General features: G+C 48.4%; 1 protein-coding gene across 1 annotated transcript; it reads left to right on the top strand.

Moving 5' to 3' along the window:
* Window positions 1–11,179: 11,179 nt before the first annotated feature.
* Window positions 11,180–21,578, top strand: LOC139002449 (probable palmitoyltransferase ZDHHC11B). Its single transcript, XM_070403725.1, has 9 exons — window positions 11,180–11,230; window positions 11,565–11,783; window positions 12,505–12,683; window positions 13,219–13,320; window positions 14,185–14,309; window positions 15,204–15,359; window positions 17,855–17,964; window positions 19,100–19,134; window positions 21,334–21,578. Exons 1-8 carry the CDS (start codon window positions 11,180–11,182, stop codon window positions 19,100–19,102), a joined length of 945 nt encoding a protein of 314 aa, XP_070259826.1. The 3' UTR covers window positions 19,103–19,134; window positions 21,334–21,578.
* Window positions 21,579–21,886: the final 308 nt, after the last annotated feature.

Below are 21,886 nucleotides of genomic sequence, written 5' to 3'. Positions count from 1 at the left end.
CATCCCCTCCCCCCGTACATGAATTTCGTGCACCAGGCTACTAGTTGGTATATAAAAATGCTACTGATTTTTTAATATTAATTTTGTGTCCTGCTGCTTTGCTGAATTCCTTTATTAGATCTAGTGGTTTTTTGGTGGCATCTTTAGGGTTTTCTATGTACAATATCATGTCATCTGCAAATAATGACTGTTTTACTTCCTCCTTTCCAATTTAGATGCCTTTTATTTCTTCATCTTTTCTGATCGCTGTAGCTAAGACTTCCAGTACTATCTAATCTAATAAAAGAGAAATATGGTAATTAGCATACGACCACTACCCTTCCCATTGGCTAATTATTGAGATATGCAAATTAATCACCAGCCAAAATGGCGGTTAACTGCCAACAAAGATGGCGGTTAATTTGCATATGTAGGCACAATGCAGGGAGGCGAAAGGGAAAGCACGGAAGAAGCCCCCTGCCACTGACAGTGATTGGAAACCCAGGGAGGAGCTAAGAGCCAGGGGGCAGGGCAAAGGCGGCCCTGGGGGCTGCCTTTGCCCTGCCCCCCAGCCATGATCGGAGAATCGGGCACCTTTGCCGAACTGGCCAGTGATAGCGAGAAGTAGGGGTGGAGCCAGCGATGGGAGCTGGGCAGGGGCAGGGGCAGCTGCAGCTGCAGGTGGCCGCTGCCCGGGCCTAACGCCTCGGCCAGAGGTTTTCGGCCCGGGCAGGCGTGGAGCCCATGATCTCGGGGCGGCTGCAGCTGGGCAGGAGCGGAGCCCACGATCATGGGGAGCAGGGGCAGAGTCGCCGATGGTGGGAGCTTGGAGTCCCCTGCCCAGGCCTAATGCCTTGGCCACAGGGGTTAGGCCTGGGAAGGGGTGGAGCAGGAGATCCCTTGGAGAGCTGTGGGTCCCCTGCCCAGGCCTAATGCCTGGGTGAGAGGTATTAGGGCGGAGCCAGCAATTGCAGGGAGCAGGGGCCGAGTTGACGATGGTGGGGAGCTGGGGGGTCCCTTGCCCAGGCCTAATGCCTTGGCCAGAGGTGTTAGGCCTGAGCATGGGCAGAGCCAGCGATCGTGAGCAGGGGCAGCGTGGGCGATCGTAGGGAGCTGGGGGTCCCCTGCCCACCCTGATCCGGGACACCCTTCAGGGCAAACCACCTGGCTCCCACCCATGCACCAGGCTTCTATCCTATATAATAAAAGGGTAATGTGCACATGCAATTTTTTTTTCAAATATATTTTATTGATTTTTTACAGAGAGGAAGGGAGAGGGATAGAGAGTTAGAAACATCAATGAGAGAGAAACTTCGATCAGCTTCCTCCTACACACCCCCTACTGGGGAAGTGTACACAACCAGAATACATTCCCTTGACGGGAATCAAACCTGGGACCCTTCAGTCCGCAGGCTGACACTCTATCCACTGAGCCAAACCCGTTAGGGCGATAACGTGCAAATTGACCCTGGGAATGACTGGTCACTATGACACACACTGACCACCAGGGGGCAGATGCTCAATGCAGAAGCTGCCCCCTGGTAGTCAGTGCACTCCCACAGGGGGAGCTCTGCTCAGCCACAAGCCAGGCTGACGGCATCACAGCGGTGATGGTTGGAGCCTCTCCTGCCTCCTCAGCAGCGCTATGGATGTTCATCTGCCGCTTCGGCCCGCTGGCAAGTGGACATCCCCCAAGGGATGTATCACTGCCAGCTTAGGCACAATCCCCCGGGGAGCAGGCCTAAGCCAGCAGGTGGACATCCCCCGAGGGGTCCCAGACTGCGAGAGGGCACAGGCTGGGCTGGGGGACCCCCGAGTGCACAAATTTTTGTGCACTGGGCCTCTAGTTTATACTAATAAAAGGGTAATATGCTAATTAGACCGGGAGACCTTCCGGACAAAGCCATGGTGGCAGGGCCGTGGCAGGGTCAGTTAGGGGCGATCAGGCCAGGAGGGGAGGGCAGTTGGGGGTGATCAGGCCAGCGGGGAGTGGGGGTAGTGGGGGGCAAGCAGGCTGGCAGGGGAGGCCAGTTGGGGCGAGCAGGCCAGCAGTGGGGGCAGTTGGGGGCAAGCAGGCTGGTGGGGGAGCAGTTGGGGATGATTAGGCCAGTGGGGAGGGGGGGTAGTTGAGGGCAAACAGGCCAGAAAGGGGGGGCAGTTGGGGGCGAAGCCTAAACCAGCAGTCAGATATCCCCCAAGGGGTCCCAGATTGGAGAGGGTGCAGGCTGGGCTGCCCCCCCCCCCCCGCCCCCCGCACAAATTTCATGCACCGGGCCACTAGTGTTGAATAAGAGTGGTGAAAGCCTACATTCCAGTCTTGTTCCTGATCTTACAGGAAACACTTTTAGTTTTTGCCCATTGAGTATGATGTTGGCTTTAGATTTGTCATATGTGGCCTTTATTATGTTGAGGTATGATCCCTGTATTCCCACTTTGGTGAAAGTTTTTATCATAAATGGGTTTGGTTCAGTGGATAGAGTGTCGGCCTGCAAACTGAAGGGTCTTGGGTTGGATGCTGGTCAAGGGTCCATGCCTGGGTTGTGGGCTCGATTCCCAGTAGGGGGCAGGCAGGAGGCCTTCTCTGTCATCATTGATGTTTCTATCTCCCTTCCTCTCTGAAATCAATAAAAATATATTAAATAACAATAATAATAAATGGATGCTGGATTTTATTGAATGCTTTTTCTGTATCTATTGATATGATCATGTGATTTTTATCTTTCATTTTCGTTACAATTTTTTATTTGTACCAACTTTGTACCAACCTTGCATCACAGGAATAAATCACACTTGATCATGGTGTATGATCTTCTTTTTTTTTTTTAATATATTTTATTCTTTACAGAGAGGAAGGGAGAGAGATAGAGAGCTAGAAACATCGATGAGAGAGAAACATCGATCAGCTGCCTCCTGCACATCTCCTACTGTGGATGTGCCCACAACCCAGGTACATGCCCTTGACCGGAATCGAACCTGGGACCCTTCAGTCTGCAGACCGATGCTCTATCCACTGAGCCAAACCGGTTTCGGCGTATGATCTTCTTAATGTATTGCTAGATACATTAAGAAAATCATATTGCTAATATTTTGTTGATTTTAGCATCTATGTTCATCAGAGACATTGACCTATAATTACTTTCTTTGTAGTGTCTTTATCTGATTTTGGTATTAGAATAATGCTGGCCTGGTAAAAAGAGAGTGGAAGTCTTCCCTCCTCTTGAATTTTCTGAAATAGTTTCAGAAGGCTAGGTTTTAGTTCTTCTCTGAATGTTTGGTAAAATTCACCTGTGAAACCATTCGGTTTAGGACTTTTGTGTAATGGGAGGTTTTTTTAATTGCTGGTTCAATTTTGTTATTTGTAATTGATCTATTCAGGTTTTCTGATTCAGTTTTGAAAGATTGTATATTTCTAAAAATTTATTCATTTCACCCCAGTTGTCCAATTTGTTGGCATATAATTGTCCATAATATTTCCTTACAATCGTTTGTATTTCTGTGATGTCAGTTGTTGCTTCACCTCTTTCATTTCTGATTTTATTTACTTGGGTCCTCTCTTTTTTTTTTCCTTAATGAGGGTAGTTGAAAGTTTATTCATCTTGTTTATCTTTTCAAAGAACAAGCTCATGGTTTCATTGCTTATTTGTATTGGGGTTATTTTAGTCTCTATGTCATTTATTTCTCCTCTGATCTTTATTATTTCCTTCCTTCTATTTACTCTAGGCTTTGTTTGTTGTTCTTTTTCTAGTTCTTTTAGACAAAGGGTTTGATAGTTTATTTGAGATTGTTCTTGCTTCTTAAGGTAGACCAGTAATGCTATGAGTCTCCCCTCCCAGGACTGCTTTCAGTCTGTCCCATAGATTTCAAGTTGTTGTGTATTTATTTTCATTGTTTCCAGGTAATATTTGTTTCTTCCTTGATCTCATTGTTAACCTATTTATGGTTTAATGACATGCTGTTTAGCCTCCATGTGTTTGATGTTTTGAGGTTTTTTTTTACTATAGTTGATTTCTAGTTTCATGCCATTGTGAGACAATAAGATGCTTCATATGATTTCAATCATCTTTAATTTGTTAAGACTTATTTTGCATCCTAATATGTGAACATCTTTGGGAATGTTCCATGTTCACTTCAGCAGAATGTATATTCTGCTGTTTGGGGATAAAATGTTCTGTAAATATCAATTAAATCCATACAATCTAGTGTGGACCTCATTCTGGTCACAGGATCTGTCCTCCCAACTCACATACCTGTGTTTTCCCTTTTTGTAATTCTGGTTCATTGATAAATATATATTTCCATTTTGTAAAAACTGCCAATCTTTGTTCCAATGTGGAATAATTTATATTTTCACTAAGATTATGTGAAACTTCCAATTATTCCATATTTTAAACACTTGGTGTTGGTCATTGTTTTGATAGTAGCTCTTCCAGTGGACATGCAGTGGTAAACTACTGCAGTTTTAATTCATATTTACCTAATGTCCAATGATCGGAACATATATTTATGTGCTGTTTTTGGTGAACAGTTTGTTCAAATTTTTCCCTATTTTAACACTTAGGTTGTTTTTCCTTATTAATTAATCTTGGAAGTTCTATAAACATTCTGCATACAAGAATGTTTTTTGCTAATATGTTAATCCAGTCTGTGACCTATGTTTTTATGTTTGTAATGGTGACTTTTGAAGAGCAAATAATTTTAATTTTGAAGAAGTACAGTTTTCCATTTTTTTCTTTGCCTAACTCAACATCACAAAGATTATTCTATTGTTTTTCATCTGAAGTGTTATAGTTTAGATCTGAAATTTAGGTCTGTGACAAATTTTGAGTTATTTTTTATGTAGGTTGTGAAGTTGGGCAGAAAGTTAATTCTTTGGGTGGGGGCTCCTATGATTAAGTAATGTTCTAGCACCATTTGCTAAAGCACTCTCATTTCTCCCCTTTGGGTTACCTTAGCACCTTTATTTAAAATCCATTGACCAGAAACATAAAGTTTCCTTTTTGGAGTTTCTATTCTGTTCCATTGATCTCTATGTCTATCTTTACTCCAGTCCCACAGTCTTATTACTCTAGCTTTTTAGGGAAACTTGAAGTCAGGTACTCTTAAGTCCACCAATTTGGTTCTTATTTTCTAAATTATGTTGGCCACTCTAAGTCCTCTGAATTTTCATAAACACCTTAGATAAGCTTGTTATTTCTTTTAAAAATTAAAAATAAAAACTTGGTGAGGATTCAGTAGAGATCATGGAACATCTATAGATCAATTTGGGGCAAATTTTCTATCAAGACAATTCTGAGTGTTCCAATCCATAAATATTGTAAACATTTCCGTTTACTTGGACTGTGTTTCATTTCTCTCAGCAATAGTTTGCAGCTTTAAGTAGATAGACTGTGCACTTGTTTTATCATTTTATTATTTTGATGCTATTGTGAATAGTATAGATTTCTTAGTACTGTTTCAGGTTCTTTATTACTAGTATATAAAAACATAATGGACTGTTTTATATTGGTTTTATCTTACCAGCTTGCTAAGCTATCTTATTATTTCTGTTAGCTTTATTGCAGATTTGATAGGATCATGTTTCCTGCAAATTAACAGTTTTACTTTCAAATTCATATGCCTTTACTTTCTATTTCTTGCTTTATTGCACTGGCTGGAAATTTAGTAACATGTGGAGTGCACATTAGAGGTGAACATTTTGCCTTGGCCCCAATCTTAAGGGGAAAGCATTTGGTATGAATTAAGTGTGGATTAGTTCTAAGGTTCATAAATGCTCTCTATCAGAATGAGGGTGTTTTTTTTCTAGGTTGTGAAATTTTTTATCAACAGATGTGTTATGTCAAGAGCTCTTTCTGTATGGTGCACTCATATGTTTAATGTACTTTAATTCATTAATATTCTTATATTAATTTATTTGCAGATGTTAAAACAGTCTTGTATTCTTGGAATAACCCTCACTTAGTCAGTGTATAATCCTGTGTGTGTGTGTGTGTGTGTGTGTGTGTGTGTGTATGACTGAATTTCTTTGCTAATCTTTTGTTAATGATATTTGCCTCCACATTCATGAATGATATTAGCTTATGAAATTCTTTTATGTTGACATTCATTGTCTGGTTTTGGTATCATTTATTGGCCTCATGAAATGAATTGGGAAGTATTACTTCCTTCTCTGTTTTCTGAAAGAGTTTGTGTATGGTTGGAATTATTTGTTCTAAAAACATTAGGTAGAGCCTTGGTGGTTTGGCTCAGTGGATAGAGCATTAGCCCATGGACTGAAGGGTCTTGGGTTCAATTCTGATCAAAGACACATACCTTGGTTGCAGTATCAATACCTAGCCCTGGTCAGGGCTCATACAGGAAGCAACCAATCGATGTGTTTCTCTCACACAGACGTTTCTCTCTCTGTGTGTCTCCTTCTCCCTTTCACTCTCTCTAAAAATCAATGGAAAAATATCCTCAGGAGAGGATTTACAGTAAACAGACAAACACAAACATTAGGTAGAACTCACCAATAAAGCCTTCAGAGCCTGATATTTTCTAAATGGGGAATTTTTAATTTGTAGTTCAATGACTTTCCTTCTTTTATGTGTATTTGAATTTTTATTTCTACTTGAAACGATTTTGGTTCATCTAAGAAAAACAGTTTCTTCATAGATTCCTGGCTACTTTGAAAAGGGCTCGGGATATGGGCCAGATCAACTGGAAACAATCAGGTTGATGGGGAGGGGCACGTAATAGAAATAGAATCACGGTTGTTCAATAGCTACGCCCTCTAAAGAACTATTCTTACAGACCCTGGGGAACTGGAGCATGTGTTGCAGGGAAGAACAGGCCCTGGAGAGGAGGCAACCTGGAGTCCAGATCAAGGACAGGGCCTCTCTGAATGGAGACGGCCTTCCCGGCTAATCTTCTCCGGGGCTAGTCTCTGCAAGGACAGTGAAGAAAGGCAGACCCTGGAAACCCACCGATTTTAGATTTTTCCCCACGCACTATCCCTGTATAAAAGCTGGTTTGAAATGAAATGTCAGAGCAGTCTTTTCAGGGTGTTACACCTGCTGCTCAGATGCCGGCTATCTGATTAATAAAACGCACCATAAAGATTCAGCCTTGTCTCTACTTATTTGACTCTGGTAGCAGTGGGCAGCCAGACCCTTGCATGTCTGGTATCAAGGTGGCAACCTGGGCCTGCAGGGGAATATGGGGAACCAGGAGAAACAGGAACAAGAGGAGGCGCTCAGCAATGTTTGTGGTCCCATCGCTGGGATCTTGCCATTCATGTAGAGGAATGAAGCTAGCCAAAGGAAGATGTGGTCCCTGGGTGAGCTGGTTCCCAGTGACCGATTGGTTTCCATTAAAAGCCCTCTGGCACATGACTCCCCACTCAGCACACAGTGTTCTCATTTCCTGACTCTTCTCCTTCTGCTGTGGCACTTTTGTGGCCACTAAGAGGGCATCTGGCAGGACCATCAGGCTCAGGCGACTGTGTTGGTGCCATGGTCCCCAGATCTGACCCAGAGGCACCAACACCCTGGACAGAGTATGTGAGTCTCAGCTCCTGGAGCAAAACAGCTGACTTGTCAAGTGTGACGAGGAAAGTGGGGATTGACTCCTGGGCCACGGTAAGCAGGAGGTCAGGGAGGGCCATGAGCTGGCTGCTTTGTCACTGAGGGGCTGTGACAGGAAGCATTCTAGGTAGAACTGAGGACCATGTAAAATGGACTCAAGTGAAGGTGATGAAGGGTGGTGCTGCCCACCAGCCCAGCTTGTCTGAGGCCCCCTGTGTCTTATCCTCAGGGTCTCCACAGGATCTGCTCCAGTTCCCCTTCCACTCCCCCACAACTGGCAATGGGCAATGGACATGGTCTGAGGCTGTCCCCACCCTCCCTCCACTCCCCCACAACTGTCAATGGGCATGGTCAGGGGTTGGGCTTTATGAGGTGCCTTGGTCTATGTTGTTGCCATGTCAACCAGGGAAGTCCTGTGGACTGGTTACATGTCCTCATTCTGGCCTGGCCTGAGTAAGATCGTGTACACTGTTTTGTTCAGTCAGGACGTCTTTGAGAATTGAGAAGGGAGAGTGTGTGTGGCTGCAAAGGAGGTGCGTACTTCACTTCTTCCTCTGTCCTCACCAGGGGACTAGCAGGTTTAGCCACTGGAGGTCCAGAAAGATAGTCCAAGACCCAGCAAATTAACAATTCATAAATGTTGGGGTCTGTGTCCAGTGACGGGGTTTATACATGTTTACATAGAGGTCATAGTGTCATAAAGACGCCAGTGAGTGGCGTATGTGGTGTGTATGTGTGTGTAGTTTGTGTAGTGTGTGGGCATGTGTATTTGTGTATGTTTTGTGTTTTGTATGGTGTGTGTGGGCTTGGGTGGTGTGTGTGTGGTACATGGTACGTGGTGGTGGTGGTGGTGGTGGTGGTGGTGGTGGTGGTGTGTATATGTGTGTGATAGTGTGTGTGAGGTGGAGTGTGTGTTCATATCCAGCAGCAATATGAAAGCTGTGTGTTAGGCGGGACAGGGAGGAAGAGCGTTATCCCTGGCTCTCAGCTCTAGGGCCTGAGCAGTTTGGCTGCATGGTGGTGGTGGGAAGTGGGCTTCATGAGAGAGAATGAGCCTGCTCTGGCCATTGTCTTCTGTGTTGCTCTCCCAGTCCTGGGGTCCTCACCAGCACACCTCCCCTTAAGAAGTATAGAGAAATGGGTCTGTGCCATTGGCAGATGGGACAGCGCTATTGTTTCATTTCTCTACGTGTGGAGCAGGTGCGGTAGAGCTGAATCTGCAGTAGGAAGTGGTATTTCCCACAAGTTCTGGCCCCAAGCAGATGGACATCAGAAGTTGGATGGATGGGTGGTTGGGTGGATGGGAGGCTGATTACCCTGGAGTTACTCCCTCGGGTGGGGTGAGGGGCTGTTCCAGATTTGGCACTTTGTCCACATAGAGAGGCCATGGGAGCACTCAAGGGGAGCCCACTTTACTTGTGCCAATTTCAACCCAGAAATAAACAGGAAGCCAGATATTTGGTCTCAGTTTTTTTTTTAACTGATCTCCCAAGAGATAAGAATTTGAACTAAATACACATTTTCCCTTTTGCACATATTTCAAATTGTGTGAAAATTACACGTGACTTTTATTAATGGGATGAGTGCAGATCCTGCTGAGAGGGGATCAGTGATAGCACCATAAGGTGGGGAATAGCAATCCATACCCTTTATACCTACAGAATCCATTTACATCCCTTAGTGCTGTGCAGAGCTGCGGAAGCCCAGCGAAGCGCCTGGGAGAGCTCCATGCAGCCTGTGAGGGAACCACATAGTGCCCAGAAGAGCCCAACCCAACCGGCTGGGAAGCCAGGCACGGCACCGGGAAGAGTCCCGCACAGCACCTGTGAGAACACCCAGCTGTGCCTGCAGAAGCCCCAGACAACACCCTGGGGAGCTCAGAGAAGCACCCGCCAGAGCCTCACCCAACACCATGGGGAGTCTGCTGGGGCACTTGAGACAGCCCCAAGCATTGCCTGGAAGACCCCCAAGCAGAGCCTGCAGGGGTCCCACTCCTCATTGTGGGAAACCACCATCAGTTCCAGCCAGAGCTCGGCCCAACACCTTCGAGAGCTTCGTAGAGGGACTGGGGGAGCCCCAAGCATTGCCCAGGACATCTCCAAGCAGAGCCTGCAGGGGTCCCACACCACATCCTGGGAAACCACCATCAGTGCCAGCCAGAGCTCCGCCCAACACCTTAGGGAGCCTGCTGGAGCTCCTGAGAAAGCCCCAAGCACCGCCTGGGGACGCTCTGGGCTTCAGTCACTGCTTTCATTCATGTGTCCTAAGAAGCTGGGGGTAAGTGTATGCCTGGTGCTCATAGTTTTGGCAGATGCCATCTTGCTCTCCTTCTGCCTTCTGACCAAGGGTGCCTGTGCCAGTTGCCAAGACTGATAACTCTGCCATCAGGCTTTGTTCCAACTTGATTCCCTTGTAGATTTGACTCAGACGTAATTGCAGATTCATTTGCTCACCACTGTGGGTAATTTTCCGATTTCATAGTGAGAACCTTTTCTGTGTGCTTTCACTCTCACACATGTTAGGAGCTTCCAGTTTGCTCTCACGCTTTTGTGCTACTTTGGCTGCGTCTATTTTAAGTTCCAGAGATTCTCAGAACTTATAGACTCGCTCTGTATTAAATTGTATAAAATCTGCATCCAGTTACAACTTTGAGGTATCCATCTATTGTAGGTAATCTTATTTCTTTTCTTTTCTTATTCCTCTCTGGACTTTGATTTTTGGCTATGTTGGGGTTTTTGTGTGTTGTTTTTTGTTTGTTTGTTTTTCAGTTAGTTGGTTCTTATATCAGCATGGTGTTTTTAACTTGGGAATCATGTTTTTATACTAATATTACCTTCTGTGTTCTCCCCAACCCTCCACCCCCTCATAGGTACCTTGCTCTGGTTTTATAAGTGATTTCCTCTCGGGTCACCCTGAGATTGTCATGAAACCCAAGTAAGCTTGCAGCCACTTCGACCCCATGTCCACCTGCTGTCACACTCAGAACCACAGTGGATGACCAAAAGCAGTGGACAGCAGCCAAAATGTGCTCTGGGGAAAATTCCCAAAGGAATTCACAAATAATAAGAAAAACGCTGAGAATATTTCCTAATATCAACTATATATTCTATACGTATTATTCAGAGCAGACAATGACGTCTGCACAGGGCATAATGTGGCAGAGTTTTTCTGAAAGTCTACTTGTAGCAGCTGTGAAATACCACTCACCTCTGCCCCACATCTCAAATGCTCCGTGGTCCCTCTGACTCCCAGTCCTTTCCTTTCCCGGGGCTCCTGCCCCCGTGACTGCCCAGAAGGGCCCCGGGTTCCCTCCCACCCTCTCTACCTGGGCGATACCGGATGCCCAGAGGTCACAGGCCCTCCCTGTCCCTGCACAAGAAATAACACAGAACACTCTGCAAAACTGGTGTCTGTCTGTGTTTTAGAGGGGAACTTGCAGGAAGAATTCTGAGGGAGGATTTCTATAGAATAAAAGATCACCTCATCACACCAGCAGTTATATCCCTGCATTGCCTCATTGCCCCCAGGGATGAGGGCCTGGTGTTGACCCAGGTTTTCATCTCACACTGATGGGTCTCCTGATGAGTCCAGGCACCTCTATGAACAAGACCCGGACTTGTTCATAAAGCCAATCCTATATGATAGCCTGGGCCATGCTCCTGACCCTGACCGAAGCTATCTGCATCACTGTAGGCTGTTCCCTGGCCATGAGGGCCTGGTAGGACCCACACCTGGGGTGCTGGTGGGTGGGTGCCCCTTCGTTTCCTGAGCCCTGTGGGCCACATTCCCCCTAAGAGCTGTTGGCCACAGCTGCATCGCGGCTGCCTGGATGGCTCCGCCTTGGATTCCCTTGTCCAGGGCCTCTGCCTACTCCAGCCCAGCTCCAGCCCTGCCACCTCTGCTACCACCAGTGGTCCCAGGAGAGGAAGGGAGGGGGGTTCCCACCCCTGGGGTGTCCCTGGCCATGCCTTGCTGTGGGAAGGAGGCCCGTGGCCTGCCAGGCTCCCCTTTTTCCTCTTGCAGATGGACAGCTGTGGCAGGAGCCAGAGAAGAGTCCTCCCAGAATCCGCAAGCAGGGCGCAGCAGACATTGCCGCCTCGCCTGGCCAGAGTGAACGGCTGGTCGAAGCCTCTCCATGGATACCAGGCAGTATCCTGGGCCATGTTTGTGACCTTGGCCTTAGCCATGTTTGGCATTTTTATTCCCATGCTGCCTGGCATGTGGAAGTACATTGTCTATGGAGTATCCTTTAACTGGGCATCACCTGCCTGTTGTCTAGAGTGGGGAGGGGTTAGAAATCACAGTCCCTTTCCCCTGGAGGACTCACCTCTTTGTTCTCAAGGGACAGGTTCCGGGAGACTGCCTGTCCATAGCAGTTTGAGAAAGGCTTGGGAAGTTGGCCGCTGGCAGCACTGCAGAGCTGACTGGGCAGCCCAGGGCCGGTGCCCCTGGCACCTCCACTTTGAGGCTGAGGGTCCGAGTGGAGGGAATGCTGCCCTCACACTCCCTGGCAGTGGTCTGGTGTGTGAGCAGAGCATAGTCATAGGAGCAAAGGCCTTGGGCCACACACCTCAGTCCCAGCCTCACCTGCTCCCAGAGAAGATGCCCCGCAGCCACCTGGCCAACCTCCTGTCCGTTCCCCAATAAGGCTGGCTGCCCCTCTCCCACGACCTTCAGAGTGCAGCTTGGCGCCCACCTGGGCACACAGGCCTTTCCCTTTGTGAAGCTCATGGGACCCACACCCTTAGAAATGCACCTGTTGGCCCCTTGTAGGACCGTGAAAGCCTCCTTCCAGCAGGTCTGCTTTGTCCTTCCTGGAGGGAGAAATGAGGGGCAGGAGAGACTGTCCTCGGTCCCTGCCACTAGCTGTGCCCACAGCTCTGGTCAGGCGCCAGGGCCTGGACACCTCGTGCTGTGCTTTGCGGGGCCTGGGTTCAGTTATTCCTTGACACTCTTCCCACAGGTGAGCGGCGGGATGTTATTGTTCCATGTTATAGTGTACCTCGTCTGTGTCTCCATCGACCCGGGAGAGGATAATGTGAGAAGGAAGAAGATTTACAGTGAACCAGTGCCCACATTCGACAGATCCAAACACCTCCATGTTATAGAAGATCTGTATTGCTGCCTATGTAAGGTCACCGTGTGAGTGCTGGGGCATAAGGCCAGGCTGCACCATGGCCTGCACCCACTGGGTGGATTGCCAAGTTTAACACTATAGCCCCTCATGAAGGGCAGTGCCATGCTGCTTCCCTGAAGAAGCAGGGGCTGTACATGCAGCAGGCTGGAGCTGTGATCTCAGACACACACCACCTCCCCGGCCCCTGGCTGATCGAGGAGCCAGAGAGCACTGTCTTTCTTGGGCTTTCTCAGATGAGCTCCCCGCCCCAGTGATCCACAGGGCTGGTCAGGTACCTGGGTCTCCTGTGGCCTGGGAACTTAAGTGGCCAGCCTGGTAGTGGGGCCCAGGGCTCAGGGCAGATCCTAGCCCTGGCCCCAGGCCTCAAACCCTTGGCAGGCGTGGCCGAGCAGAGTAGCCCCACCACTTGGACACAGGTTTACTCTGACTGGGGCTGCTGCTGCCTGATCCCCTACCCCCCATTGGCTGAGAGGCCTCTGACCCCATTCTTCACCTGCACAGGTTGCTGACAAGCTGCTTCTCCCAAACGTTTCCTTTCAGGAGCGAGAAAGCCAAACATTGCCGGGCCTGCAACAAATGCATCGCTGGCTTTGACCATCACTGCAAATGGCTCAACAACTGTATTGGGAGCAGGAATTACTGGTGAGGGAGCTGGGGGTAGGGGAGGGTAAAGGGGGGCCCTGAAGTAGGGTTTGTGGGCTAGGGGCGTCGTGGTTAGAGTGGGGGGTCATGGGCAGAGGGGGCTGTGTGCCATTGTTAGGTACAGTGGAGCTCAGGGTCCCTCCTGTCTCCCTGTCTGGTTCTGAAACGTGTTTGGATGGAGCCGACCCTGAACATGCCATGTGAAGTCCATCCTCACAACATCTATCGCTGGAGACCCTTGTTAGCATTGGAGAGGAGCAGCCCCTTCCACAGGGCACGGACTAGGCTGAGAGTTTTTGACCTGCTGGTCTGGGTCCCTTCGCTTTCTGTCCATTGAGCTGTCAGGCCCCAAGCACAGAGGATGTATGCAAGGCGTCCTGGCTGGGCGGGAGCCCTGGCCTGAATAAGGGGGAGCAGGCTGGCCCATGGGCTGGAGACACCATGGAATCTTGCACCAAGTTCTAGGTGGGCCAGGCAGCTTGGGAAGGTAACACCCCATTTCAGTGAGTCAGTTTACCTTTGTGAGCTGAGGGTGGTCCCCCGTTTTGCAATCTCTGATGGAGATTAAATGAGGTCACCATCTGTATGTTGTGAAGCAACATAAAACTGTAAGTGTGGTCAGTGGTCACGAATCACTGACGTCACCTAGCACTGTAAATGCTCAAGACAGCATGAGAATGAATGGTTGAGCTCTACCAGGCAATCAGAGCAGCGTTCAAGGTCAGGGTTGCTCATGCCAAGATCAGGCGTGTGCCCTATGCTGCCTGGGCACCTGAGCCCCCCACTCATGGGAATGGGCTGATGCTGGTCACAGTGCTTCAGGGCAGCCGTCCCAGCTCTGAGCTGTGTCTGCTTTTCCCACAGGTGGTTCTTCAGCTCCTTATCATCCGCATTGGCCTGGCTGCTTTGTGTTGTTTCCATCTTGTTATATATTGTTATCCAGCATCAGGTGGACCCACGTGTGCTCCGCACGGATCCCCACTACCAAAGTACGTGCTGCTGCTCTGGTAGCTTCCCCTCAGGTTTCTCCTCTATCTTAGTCAACCCTTCAGCCTGGAATCAGTCTTCACTGCTCCGCCCACACTAGCCTTCAAGACTTTTCTCACACTTCATGTTTGGGAGCAGTGTGGCTGTGAGCGGCTCTGGGGACCATGCCCTAGAAATGCCCCACCCCGTGGTGGCTGCAGCCTGCCAGGGCTGTGTGGGAGTGGCTGATGCAGAATGGCCAGGGCCTGGCCAGGCTGCAGGCCTGCAGGACAGGGTGAGTGTGGGGGTCGGGCACAGGAGTCAGGCTCTGTGACCTAGACATAGTTACCCTCCCTCAGCCTCACCTTCTAGACCAGCCATGGGCAAACTACGGCCCGAGGGCTGGATCCAGCCCATTTGAAATGAATAAAACTAAAAAAAAAAAAAAAAAAAAAAAAAGACCGTACCCTTTTATGTAATGATGTTTACTTTGAATTTATATTAGTTCACACAAACACTCCATGCTTTTGTTCCAGCCCTCCGGTCCAGTTTAAGAACCCATTGTGGCCCTCGAGTCAAAAAGTTTGCCCACCCCTGTTCTAGACCCATAAGGAGGAATCATAACAGCCACTGCAGACAGCGGGGGCTACAAGGGCACTTAGGTAAAGGCAGGACACACACCTGAGTAAGGAGCAAGGGCTCACCTGGCTAGGCAGATGCTCACTTGGTTGGGGAGGGAGAGTTCTCCTGGGCTGGGAGATACTCACCTGGACAGGAAGGTGGTCACCTGCTTTAGGCTGGTATCCCGCCCCCCCCCCCCCCACCTCCTTGCCAAGCTCTGTCCGTGGTGCTCACCTGAGGAGAGGTGCTGCCATGTCAGTAGGCGCTGAATGCCTGTGTCTGTCTTCTCTCCACAGACATCACCAGTCAGAACACATGGCTTCTGTTCCTGCCATATTTCCACCTAAAGGCAAAGACCCCGGTGTTTGTGACAATCACGGTGTTGGTGCTGGTGTTGGACCTCATCAGCCTCCTGATGATCGGGCAACTGTTCATCTTCCATCTTTACCTAAGTACGCTCCCCCCCAGCCCCGGTCCAGGTTGGCCAGTTCTTTCCCCTCATGTTCATATGTGACCTGAGGCAGGTGGCCGCTCCACTAGCCAGAAACAAGATCGTGCCCAAAGGGCAAGCCCTCAACTGAGAGGCAGCAGGGTCAATGCTGTTCCAAGAACTGTAGAAAACACGAAAGATTAAAAAGTATAGATTAACGTGTTCAGAGAGATAAATAGGGTCTAAGTCAGGACTGGGACCCCATGGAGATAGAACGGGGGGCTGAGGAAAGCGCTCATTAAGATCCTAACAAGGAAAACATCCCACTCAGTGACAGGGTGCCCACTGGCCAGACAAGCTGCAGGAGGACTGGTGGTTTCCTCCTGTCCCCAAGGTGGTGGCACAGGGCCCCTGGCAGCTGCATCAATGTCCTTGAATAGGGGAGGGCAGGGCTGCCCCTGCCCTGTGAAGCTTTTCTTGGGAAGTCAGGGTGGTTCCTCCCTGTAGCCTCTGAGAGAAGCTGGCCTAGTTCCGGGACAGGCCCAGCTGAGCCATGGAAGTGCACAGGAACAGTGCCCAAAGGCCTGGCTGGCCCAGGCTCTATCTAAAGCTTCTGGTGGGGGGTGATCAAGCAGTGGGTGATGGGGTCAGGGATACACTGGGGAAAGACCGCCTCTCCAGCGAGGGTGCACAGTAGCATGGAGGCGAGCAGCTGGATAGGCAAACCAGGCTGGGAGCCAGTAAGACATTCAGGACATGCATGATGAGTTTCCAGGCACAAGATAGGGAGGCACTAGAGAACTCAAATCCACAGGGCATAATGACTAAGTGGAGATTTGAGGACTGGGACCTAAAGGGTTCTAAATCAGGCAACCGGGGGTGGGGCGAAGGGTGGGGGGCGGGGGGCGGGAGGGGAGGGGTGGTGACGGACAGGAAGACACCCCTGAGAGGGGAGAAGCATAGTGAGTTCAGGATTGAACATGTCTACTTTGGGGCATTTGGACACCAAAGAATAAATTTCCAGGTAAAGTTGGGATATTCTTTATAGGAAAACTAGCCTGAAATGCAGCCTCTTAAAAGCACACGTGTATTACCTCACAGCGCCTGTGGGTCAGGAGTTCAGCACAGCTCAGCTGGTCCTCTGGCCTGGGGTCTTTCTGAGGCTTCAGTCAAGGTCCTGGCTGGGCCTGTGGTCTCACCTCCCCGGGGAGGCCCACTCTGGGCTCATCATGAGGCTGTTGCAGGGTCAGTCCTCAGGAGTCTTGGGCAGGTGGTCCCTCCCATTCCTTGCCACATGCATCTGCAACATGGCCCAGCAAATCATAACTCGGCTGCTGAGCAAATGAGAGGACAAGAGGGGGCAGCAAGGCGGAAGCCAGCCTCTCTCACCCAGGCGTGCAGGTGGTCCCACTGCCTTCCTGCAAGTCACTAGGAGCACTCCGCACTCCCAGGAGGGAGTCCACCAGGCACCAACACGCTGCAGGGGGCACTGCAGGGGCCACACGGGAAGCTGTTGGCAGCTGGATGCTGCCATTTGAAGCTTGGGACAGGGGCGTCCTGATGAGTCCTCAGAACGGGAGTGGGAGAGACACTGAGGGTGAGATCTGCTGGGAAGACGCAGGACGGGGAGAGTGCCCACTGAGGACGGAGGAGAAAAGCCACAGTCGTGGGACACGGATCAGAGAGCATCCTGGTTGAAATTAAGGAAGAGCAGGGTTCTGGAAATCGCCCCGAGCTGATGTTGGAGGAGAAACTGGTGAACGTCCTTTTAAAGCATGTACTTTGCACTCAGGCCTCAAAGTTCCTCGCCTGTGAGGTTTCAAGTTCTGTGCAGTGCCTCCCCTATTTATCGTTCTGTCAGTGTTCATTGTGTTACGTAAAATGTACTCAGAATAAGTGTGAGCTCTGGGAGACACAGAGGACATGCGCACAAGCTGATTTTGATGGTATTTATGCAAACCCACCAGAATATACCCAAGTGCAAGTTTATATCCTCCAGCTGTTTCCCAGGTTGGGAGGGAAGGAGGAAGAATGCGGGAGGAGCCAGCTGTAGTGAATCAGGACAGATAAGTCAGGTCCAAAGACAACAAAAGCAACAGCACTTGTCGAGACTGCTCAGGGCAGGGCATGAGGCTCTGCTCCATGGAGGTCCCTGCACCTGGGCGAGCAACCCAAGGGGGCCTGCTCCTGCCACAGCTGGCGCCAGAGTCTCGGCTTAATAACTAGTGCGCTGGGCAGGCACTACTCATAGGTCCATATTTACTTTATGGGCTGTGAGGCAGGCAGGGCGGCCCCTCCAGGGACCAGGGGAGGGGGTCAGCAGCTCAGGAGAATGTGAGGAGCTGCTGGCTGCTGCCCCAAGGCCAGGCGGGCTGTGCAGTAGCCGTCTGTCCAGCAGCTCCCCAGTAACTGGATGAGGACCTGACGCCCCCGGGTACAGCTCAGGGGAGCTGAGTAGGTGCCTACAGTGGATGATGATGGTTCCTAACTGACCTTTTCCTCTTTTCTCCTTTTCAGTGTCAAATGGGATGAGCACTTACAATTATTTGAATCGAAGCCGCAGACATAGCTCAGATGCCTCATCAAGGAACAAAATTCCATCACTTCGTAAACAAATCTTGCCAGAGGTATGGATGTGCCCTTGTTTGATCATTCCTGTTTAGTCAGGGCTGGGACGAGGCCCAAGATCACCTTGTGGCTAGCACCACTTAGTCACAGTTCTTTGCTTCTGTGTGTGCATTGTCCTGTGTGTGTGTAAGTGTGTGTGATGTGTGTGTGATGTGCATGTGAGTGTGTGTGTGGTGTGCATGTTTGTGTTACATCATTTCTATACTCACTCTGCATGGGATCCCGCCAGCAGGGCTGACTCTGGTAGGTCCATGTCTTGAGCTGCTGCTCATCACACACTAAAACACTTGCCCCTCAAAAGTCACCATTCAGAAAATGAAAATAGAAGCCACAGACACAAACAAAATACCTACAAATGATATATTTGTATCCAGAATACATGAGGAACTTTCAAAACTCAATGATGAGAATAATGACCAAGTTTTTTAAATGGGAAAAGCAACTGTTTACTAAGGTGGACACATGTGAACATGCCCAACCTTGCCCTGCGGGTGTCTCATTTGTTTGGAGCATCAGCCCGTGCATGAAAAGGTTGTGGGTTTCATCTCCAGTTGGGGCATGTAAGGGAGGTGACAGATCAATTTTTCTCACATTTCTCTCTCTCTCTCTCTCTCTCTCTCTCTTTCTCTCTCCCTTCCTCTCTCAAAAATCAGTAAGAATGTATCCTTAGGTGAGGAAAAAAAAAAAAAAGATGGTTGGCCTCATTTGGCACTAGGGGGTACAGATGAATAGCAGAAAGTACCACTACAGACTGAGGCTAAAATCAAAAGGCCAGCAGTACCAAGTGTTGGTGACGCTGAAGGGAAATTGGAAGTCTCCACATTGCTAGTGGGAAAGGAAAGCTTCACCACTTTGGAAAGCAGTTTGCCATTCTCTTAAAAACTGAAATAAGTATTTATCACATGAAGCAGCCATCCCACTCCCGGTTATTTACAAAAGGAAAGTGAAAAAACACAGGTACTCAGGTCACCAGAGTTGGGAGGACGCGCACGTGCTGTCCCCTTTCCTTGGACCCAGGAGCCTCTGAGCTGCCAGTACTCAAAATTGACTAAAAATTGACTTGAATTTAGTGTAAGATAAGCTCAGTGTCAGCGACACTTTTTTTAGTTTATGTATTTTCATTTATCTCCACAGTAACCAGATCACAACCCGGGTTCATCTGCACGGAGGTAAGTTGTAATCTTACTAGAGTGATTTTTCCTGAAAATTAGCTGTTTTCTCTCTTGCTTTAAAGAGTCTTCTTTACTGCAAGTTAAACAAACATCCTCCACATTCTTGGCTAATTTTATAATTTTAATTTGCTTTCTTTATATTTTATTTTCCAAGTAATATTTTTTTAAAATATATTTTTATTGATTTCAGAGAGGAAGGGAGAGGGAGAGGGAGATAGAAACAACAATGATGAGAGAGAATCATTGGCTGCCTCCTACACATCCCATACTGGAGATAAAGCCCGCAACTGGAACTTGTGCTTTGTAGGTGAACACTTAACCACTGAGCCATGCTGGCCAAGCTCCCAAGTGATTTTGAGTTTATGTTTCATTCACTGATATAGAAGCTAAGCTTACTTTGTCACAACATAACTCTGTGTCGCCATGTGGCCTTTCCTCGTCAAAATGAAAGGCCCCTTTCCTGACCCCCCAGTTCCTGGGGACACCAGGCTCTGATCTGCCTCCAGACACTGTGTCTGGCTCGTGGCTCCATGTCCCATAGCTGTTTCCATGGCAGCGCTTTATTCAGCTACCTTGTAATATCTGGTAGGTGAATCCCCTCTTGAGATTTTTTATTACTTTGACAATTCCTTCACATATTTATTTTCCACATCAACTTTAAAATCATTTTGTGCAGTTTCCAGAAACCTGGAATTTTAACTGGACTGACATTAAATACAGACACACCTCATTTTATTACACTTCACTTTATTATGCTTCACAGATAATGCGCTTTAAAAAAAATTTAAGTTTTTTTGCAAACTTGCATCTCACAAGTCTATCAGCAACTGATTTTCCAACAGGGTTTGCTCACTTTGTCTCTGTGTCACATTTTGGTAATTCACATAACATTTCAAATGTTTTCATGATTATTATACTGTTTTATTTTTATGTGTGATCTGGTTCAGGGCACCACTGGTATAAGAAGACACAATCCATAAGTGTTGTGTGTTCTTACTGTTCCACCAACTGTCCACTCACCATCTTTCCCCCTCTCCTCAAGCCTCCCTATTTCCCAAGACACAACAATGTTGAAAGTAGGCCTATTGATGACCTGACAATGGCTTCTAAGTGTTTAAGTGAAAGAGTCTCAGCCCTCTCACTTTAAATAGAAAGCTAGAAGCAATTAGGCTGAGCAAGAAGCTAAGATAGCCTGAAAGCTAGGCCTCTTGCACCACACAGGTAGCCAAGTTATGAGTACAAAGAAAAGTTCTTGAGGGAAATGCAAAGTGCTCCCCCAGGGAACACACAAATGATAAGAAAGCAAAACAGCCTTATTGCTGATATGGAGAAAGCTTTAGTGGTCTGGATACAGCATCAACCCAGCCACAGCATTCTCTTAAGCCAAAGCTGAATCCAGAGCAAAGCCCTAACTTCAGTTCTGTGAAGGCTGAGAGAGGTGAGGAAGCTGCAGAAGAAAAGCAGAAGCCAGCAGAGGCTGGTTCATGAGGTGTAAGAACAGAAGCCATCTCCTTACCACAAAAGGGCAAGGGGAAGCAGCAAGTGCTGAGCTAGAAGATATAGTAAGTTATCCAGAAGATCTAGCTATAACAATGAATGAAGGTGGGTACACTAAACAGCAGATTTTCAATGCAGGCAAAAGGGGCTCTATATTGGAAGAAAATGCAATATAGCTGGAGGGGAGAAGTCAATGCCTGGCTTGAAAACTTCAAAGAACAGGCTGACTCTCTTCTTATTATAAAACAGTATAATAATGCAGCCAGTGAGTTTAAGTTGAAGCCATTGCTCATTTACTATTCTGAAAATCCTAGGGCCCTTAAGAATATGCTAAATCAAGGAGGGGAAAATGGTAGCTGAAGAGGCAGCCAGTCTTGTACCTCATGCAAGGGCCAGACTGGAAATATAACTAAATTAGAGAATATAATTAGCAGGTCTGTGATCTCCACAGGGGGCTAAAACACCTTTGACTTCAGCAAGTATGTGAGAGGGAAAGGAATAGGGAACATTCATGCCTCCAGGCGTGGGACACAGGAAGCTTGACATAGGTGTGATGACCTCCTAGTTTTAAACATGCACAAATGGCTTATAGGGTGGCCTTTAATCCCCAATACGTTTGATGAGTCTATCCCTGATTTTGAGACTGCCTTAGACCCAACTACTAACAGGCCTGTACCACGCTGTGGTGGGCGTCCATAGGTTCGGAGATGGCTACATCGTCACAATGAAGATCAAATCTCCAAAGGACGACTTGCTTCCCGACCTGAACCCCGTGGAGCAGTTCTTCCAGGGGAACTTCCCGGGCAGCGTGCAGAGGGAGAGGCACCACAACATGCTCCAGTTCCAGGTCCCCTCCTCCTCCCTGGCCAGGATCTTCCGGCTGCTCATCTCCCACAAGGACAGCCTGCTCATCGAGGAGTACTCGGTCACACAGACCACGCTGGACCAGGCAAGTCCCCCAAGGGGAGCCGGGTGCAGAGCAGGGCTCTGCAAAGTCCCGACTGGACAGCCCAACCAGGACTGGAATCCCCACCACAGGGAGGCAGGACATGCCTGAGCATCTGTCCATTAGGGTGAAACTCAGTCTGTCAGAAATTGTTGTCTAACTCTATTTTAGTCATCAGCAAATTTCATTGAGTTTGCTTCATCCTTCCCTACTACACTATGACTTTATTTCAACCTTCCTGGTTTGTGGTGGTGGCTTTTTTTTCTTTTCAAATCAACTTTATTGTGGCTTAACTTACGTACAATA

The sequence above is a fragment of the Myotis yumanensis genome, unplaced genomic scaffold (genome assembly GCF_028538775.1).
Source record: "Myotis yumanensis isolate MYYU_CA2020_CCGP unplaced genomic scaffold, mMyoYum1.0.hap1 SCAF_2, whole genome shotgun sequence".
Lineage (NCBI taxonomy): Eukaryota > Metazoa > Chordata > Mammalia > Chiroptera > Vespertilionidae > Myotis > Myotis yumanensis.
This window is presented reverse-complemented; position numbering and strand designations above follow the sequence as displayed.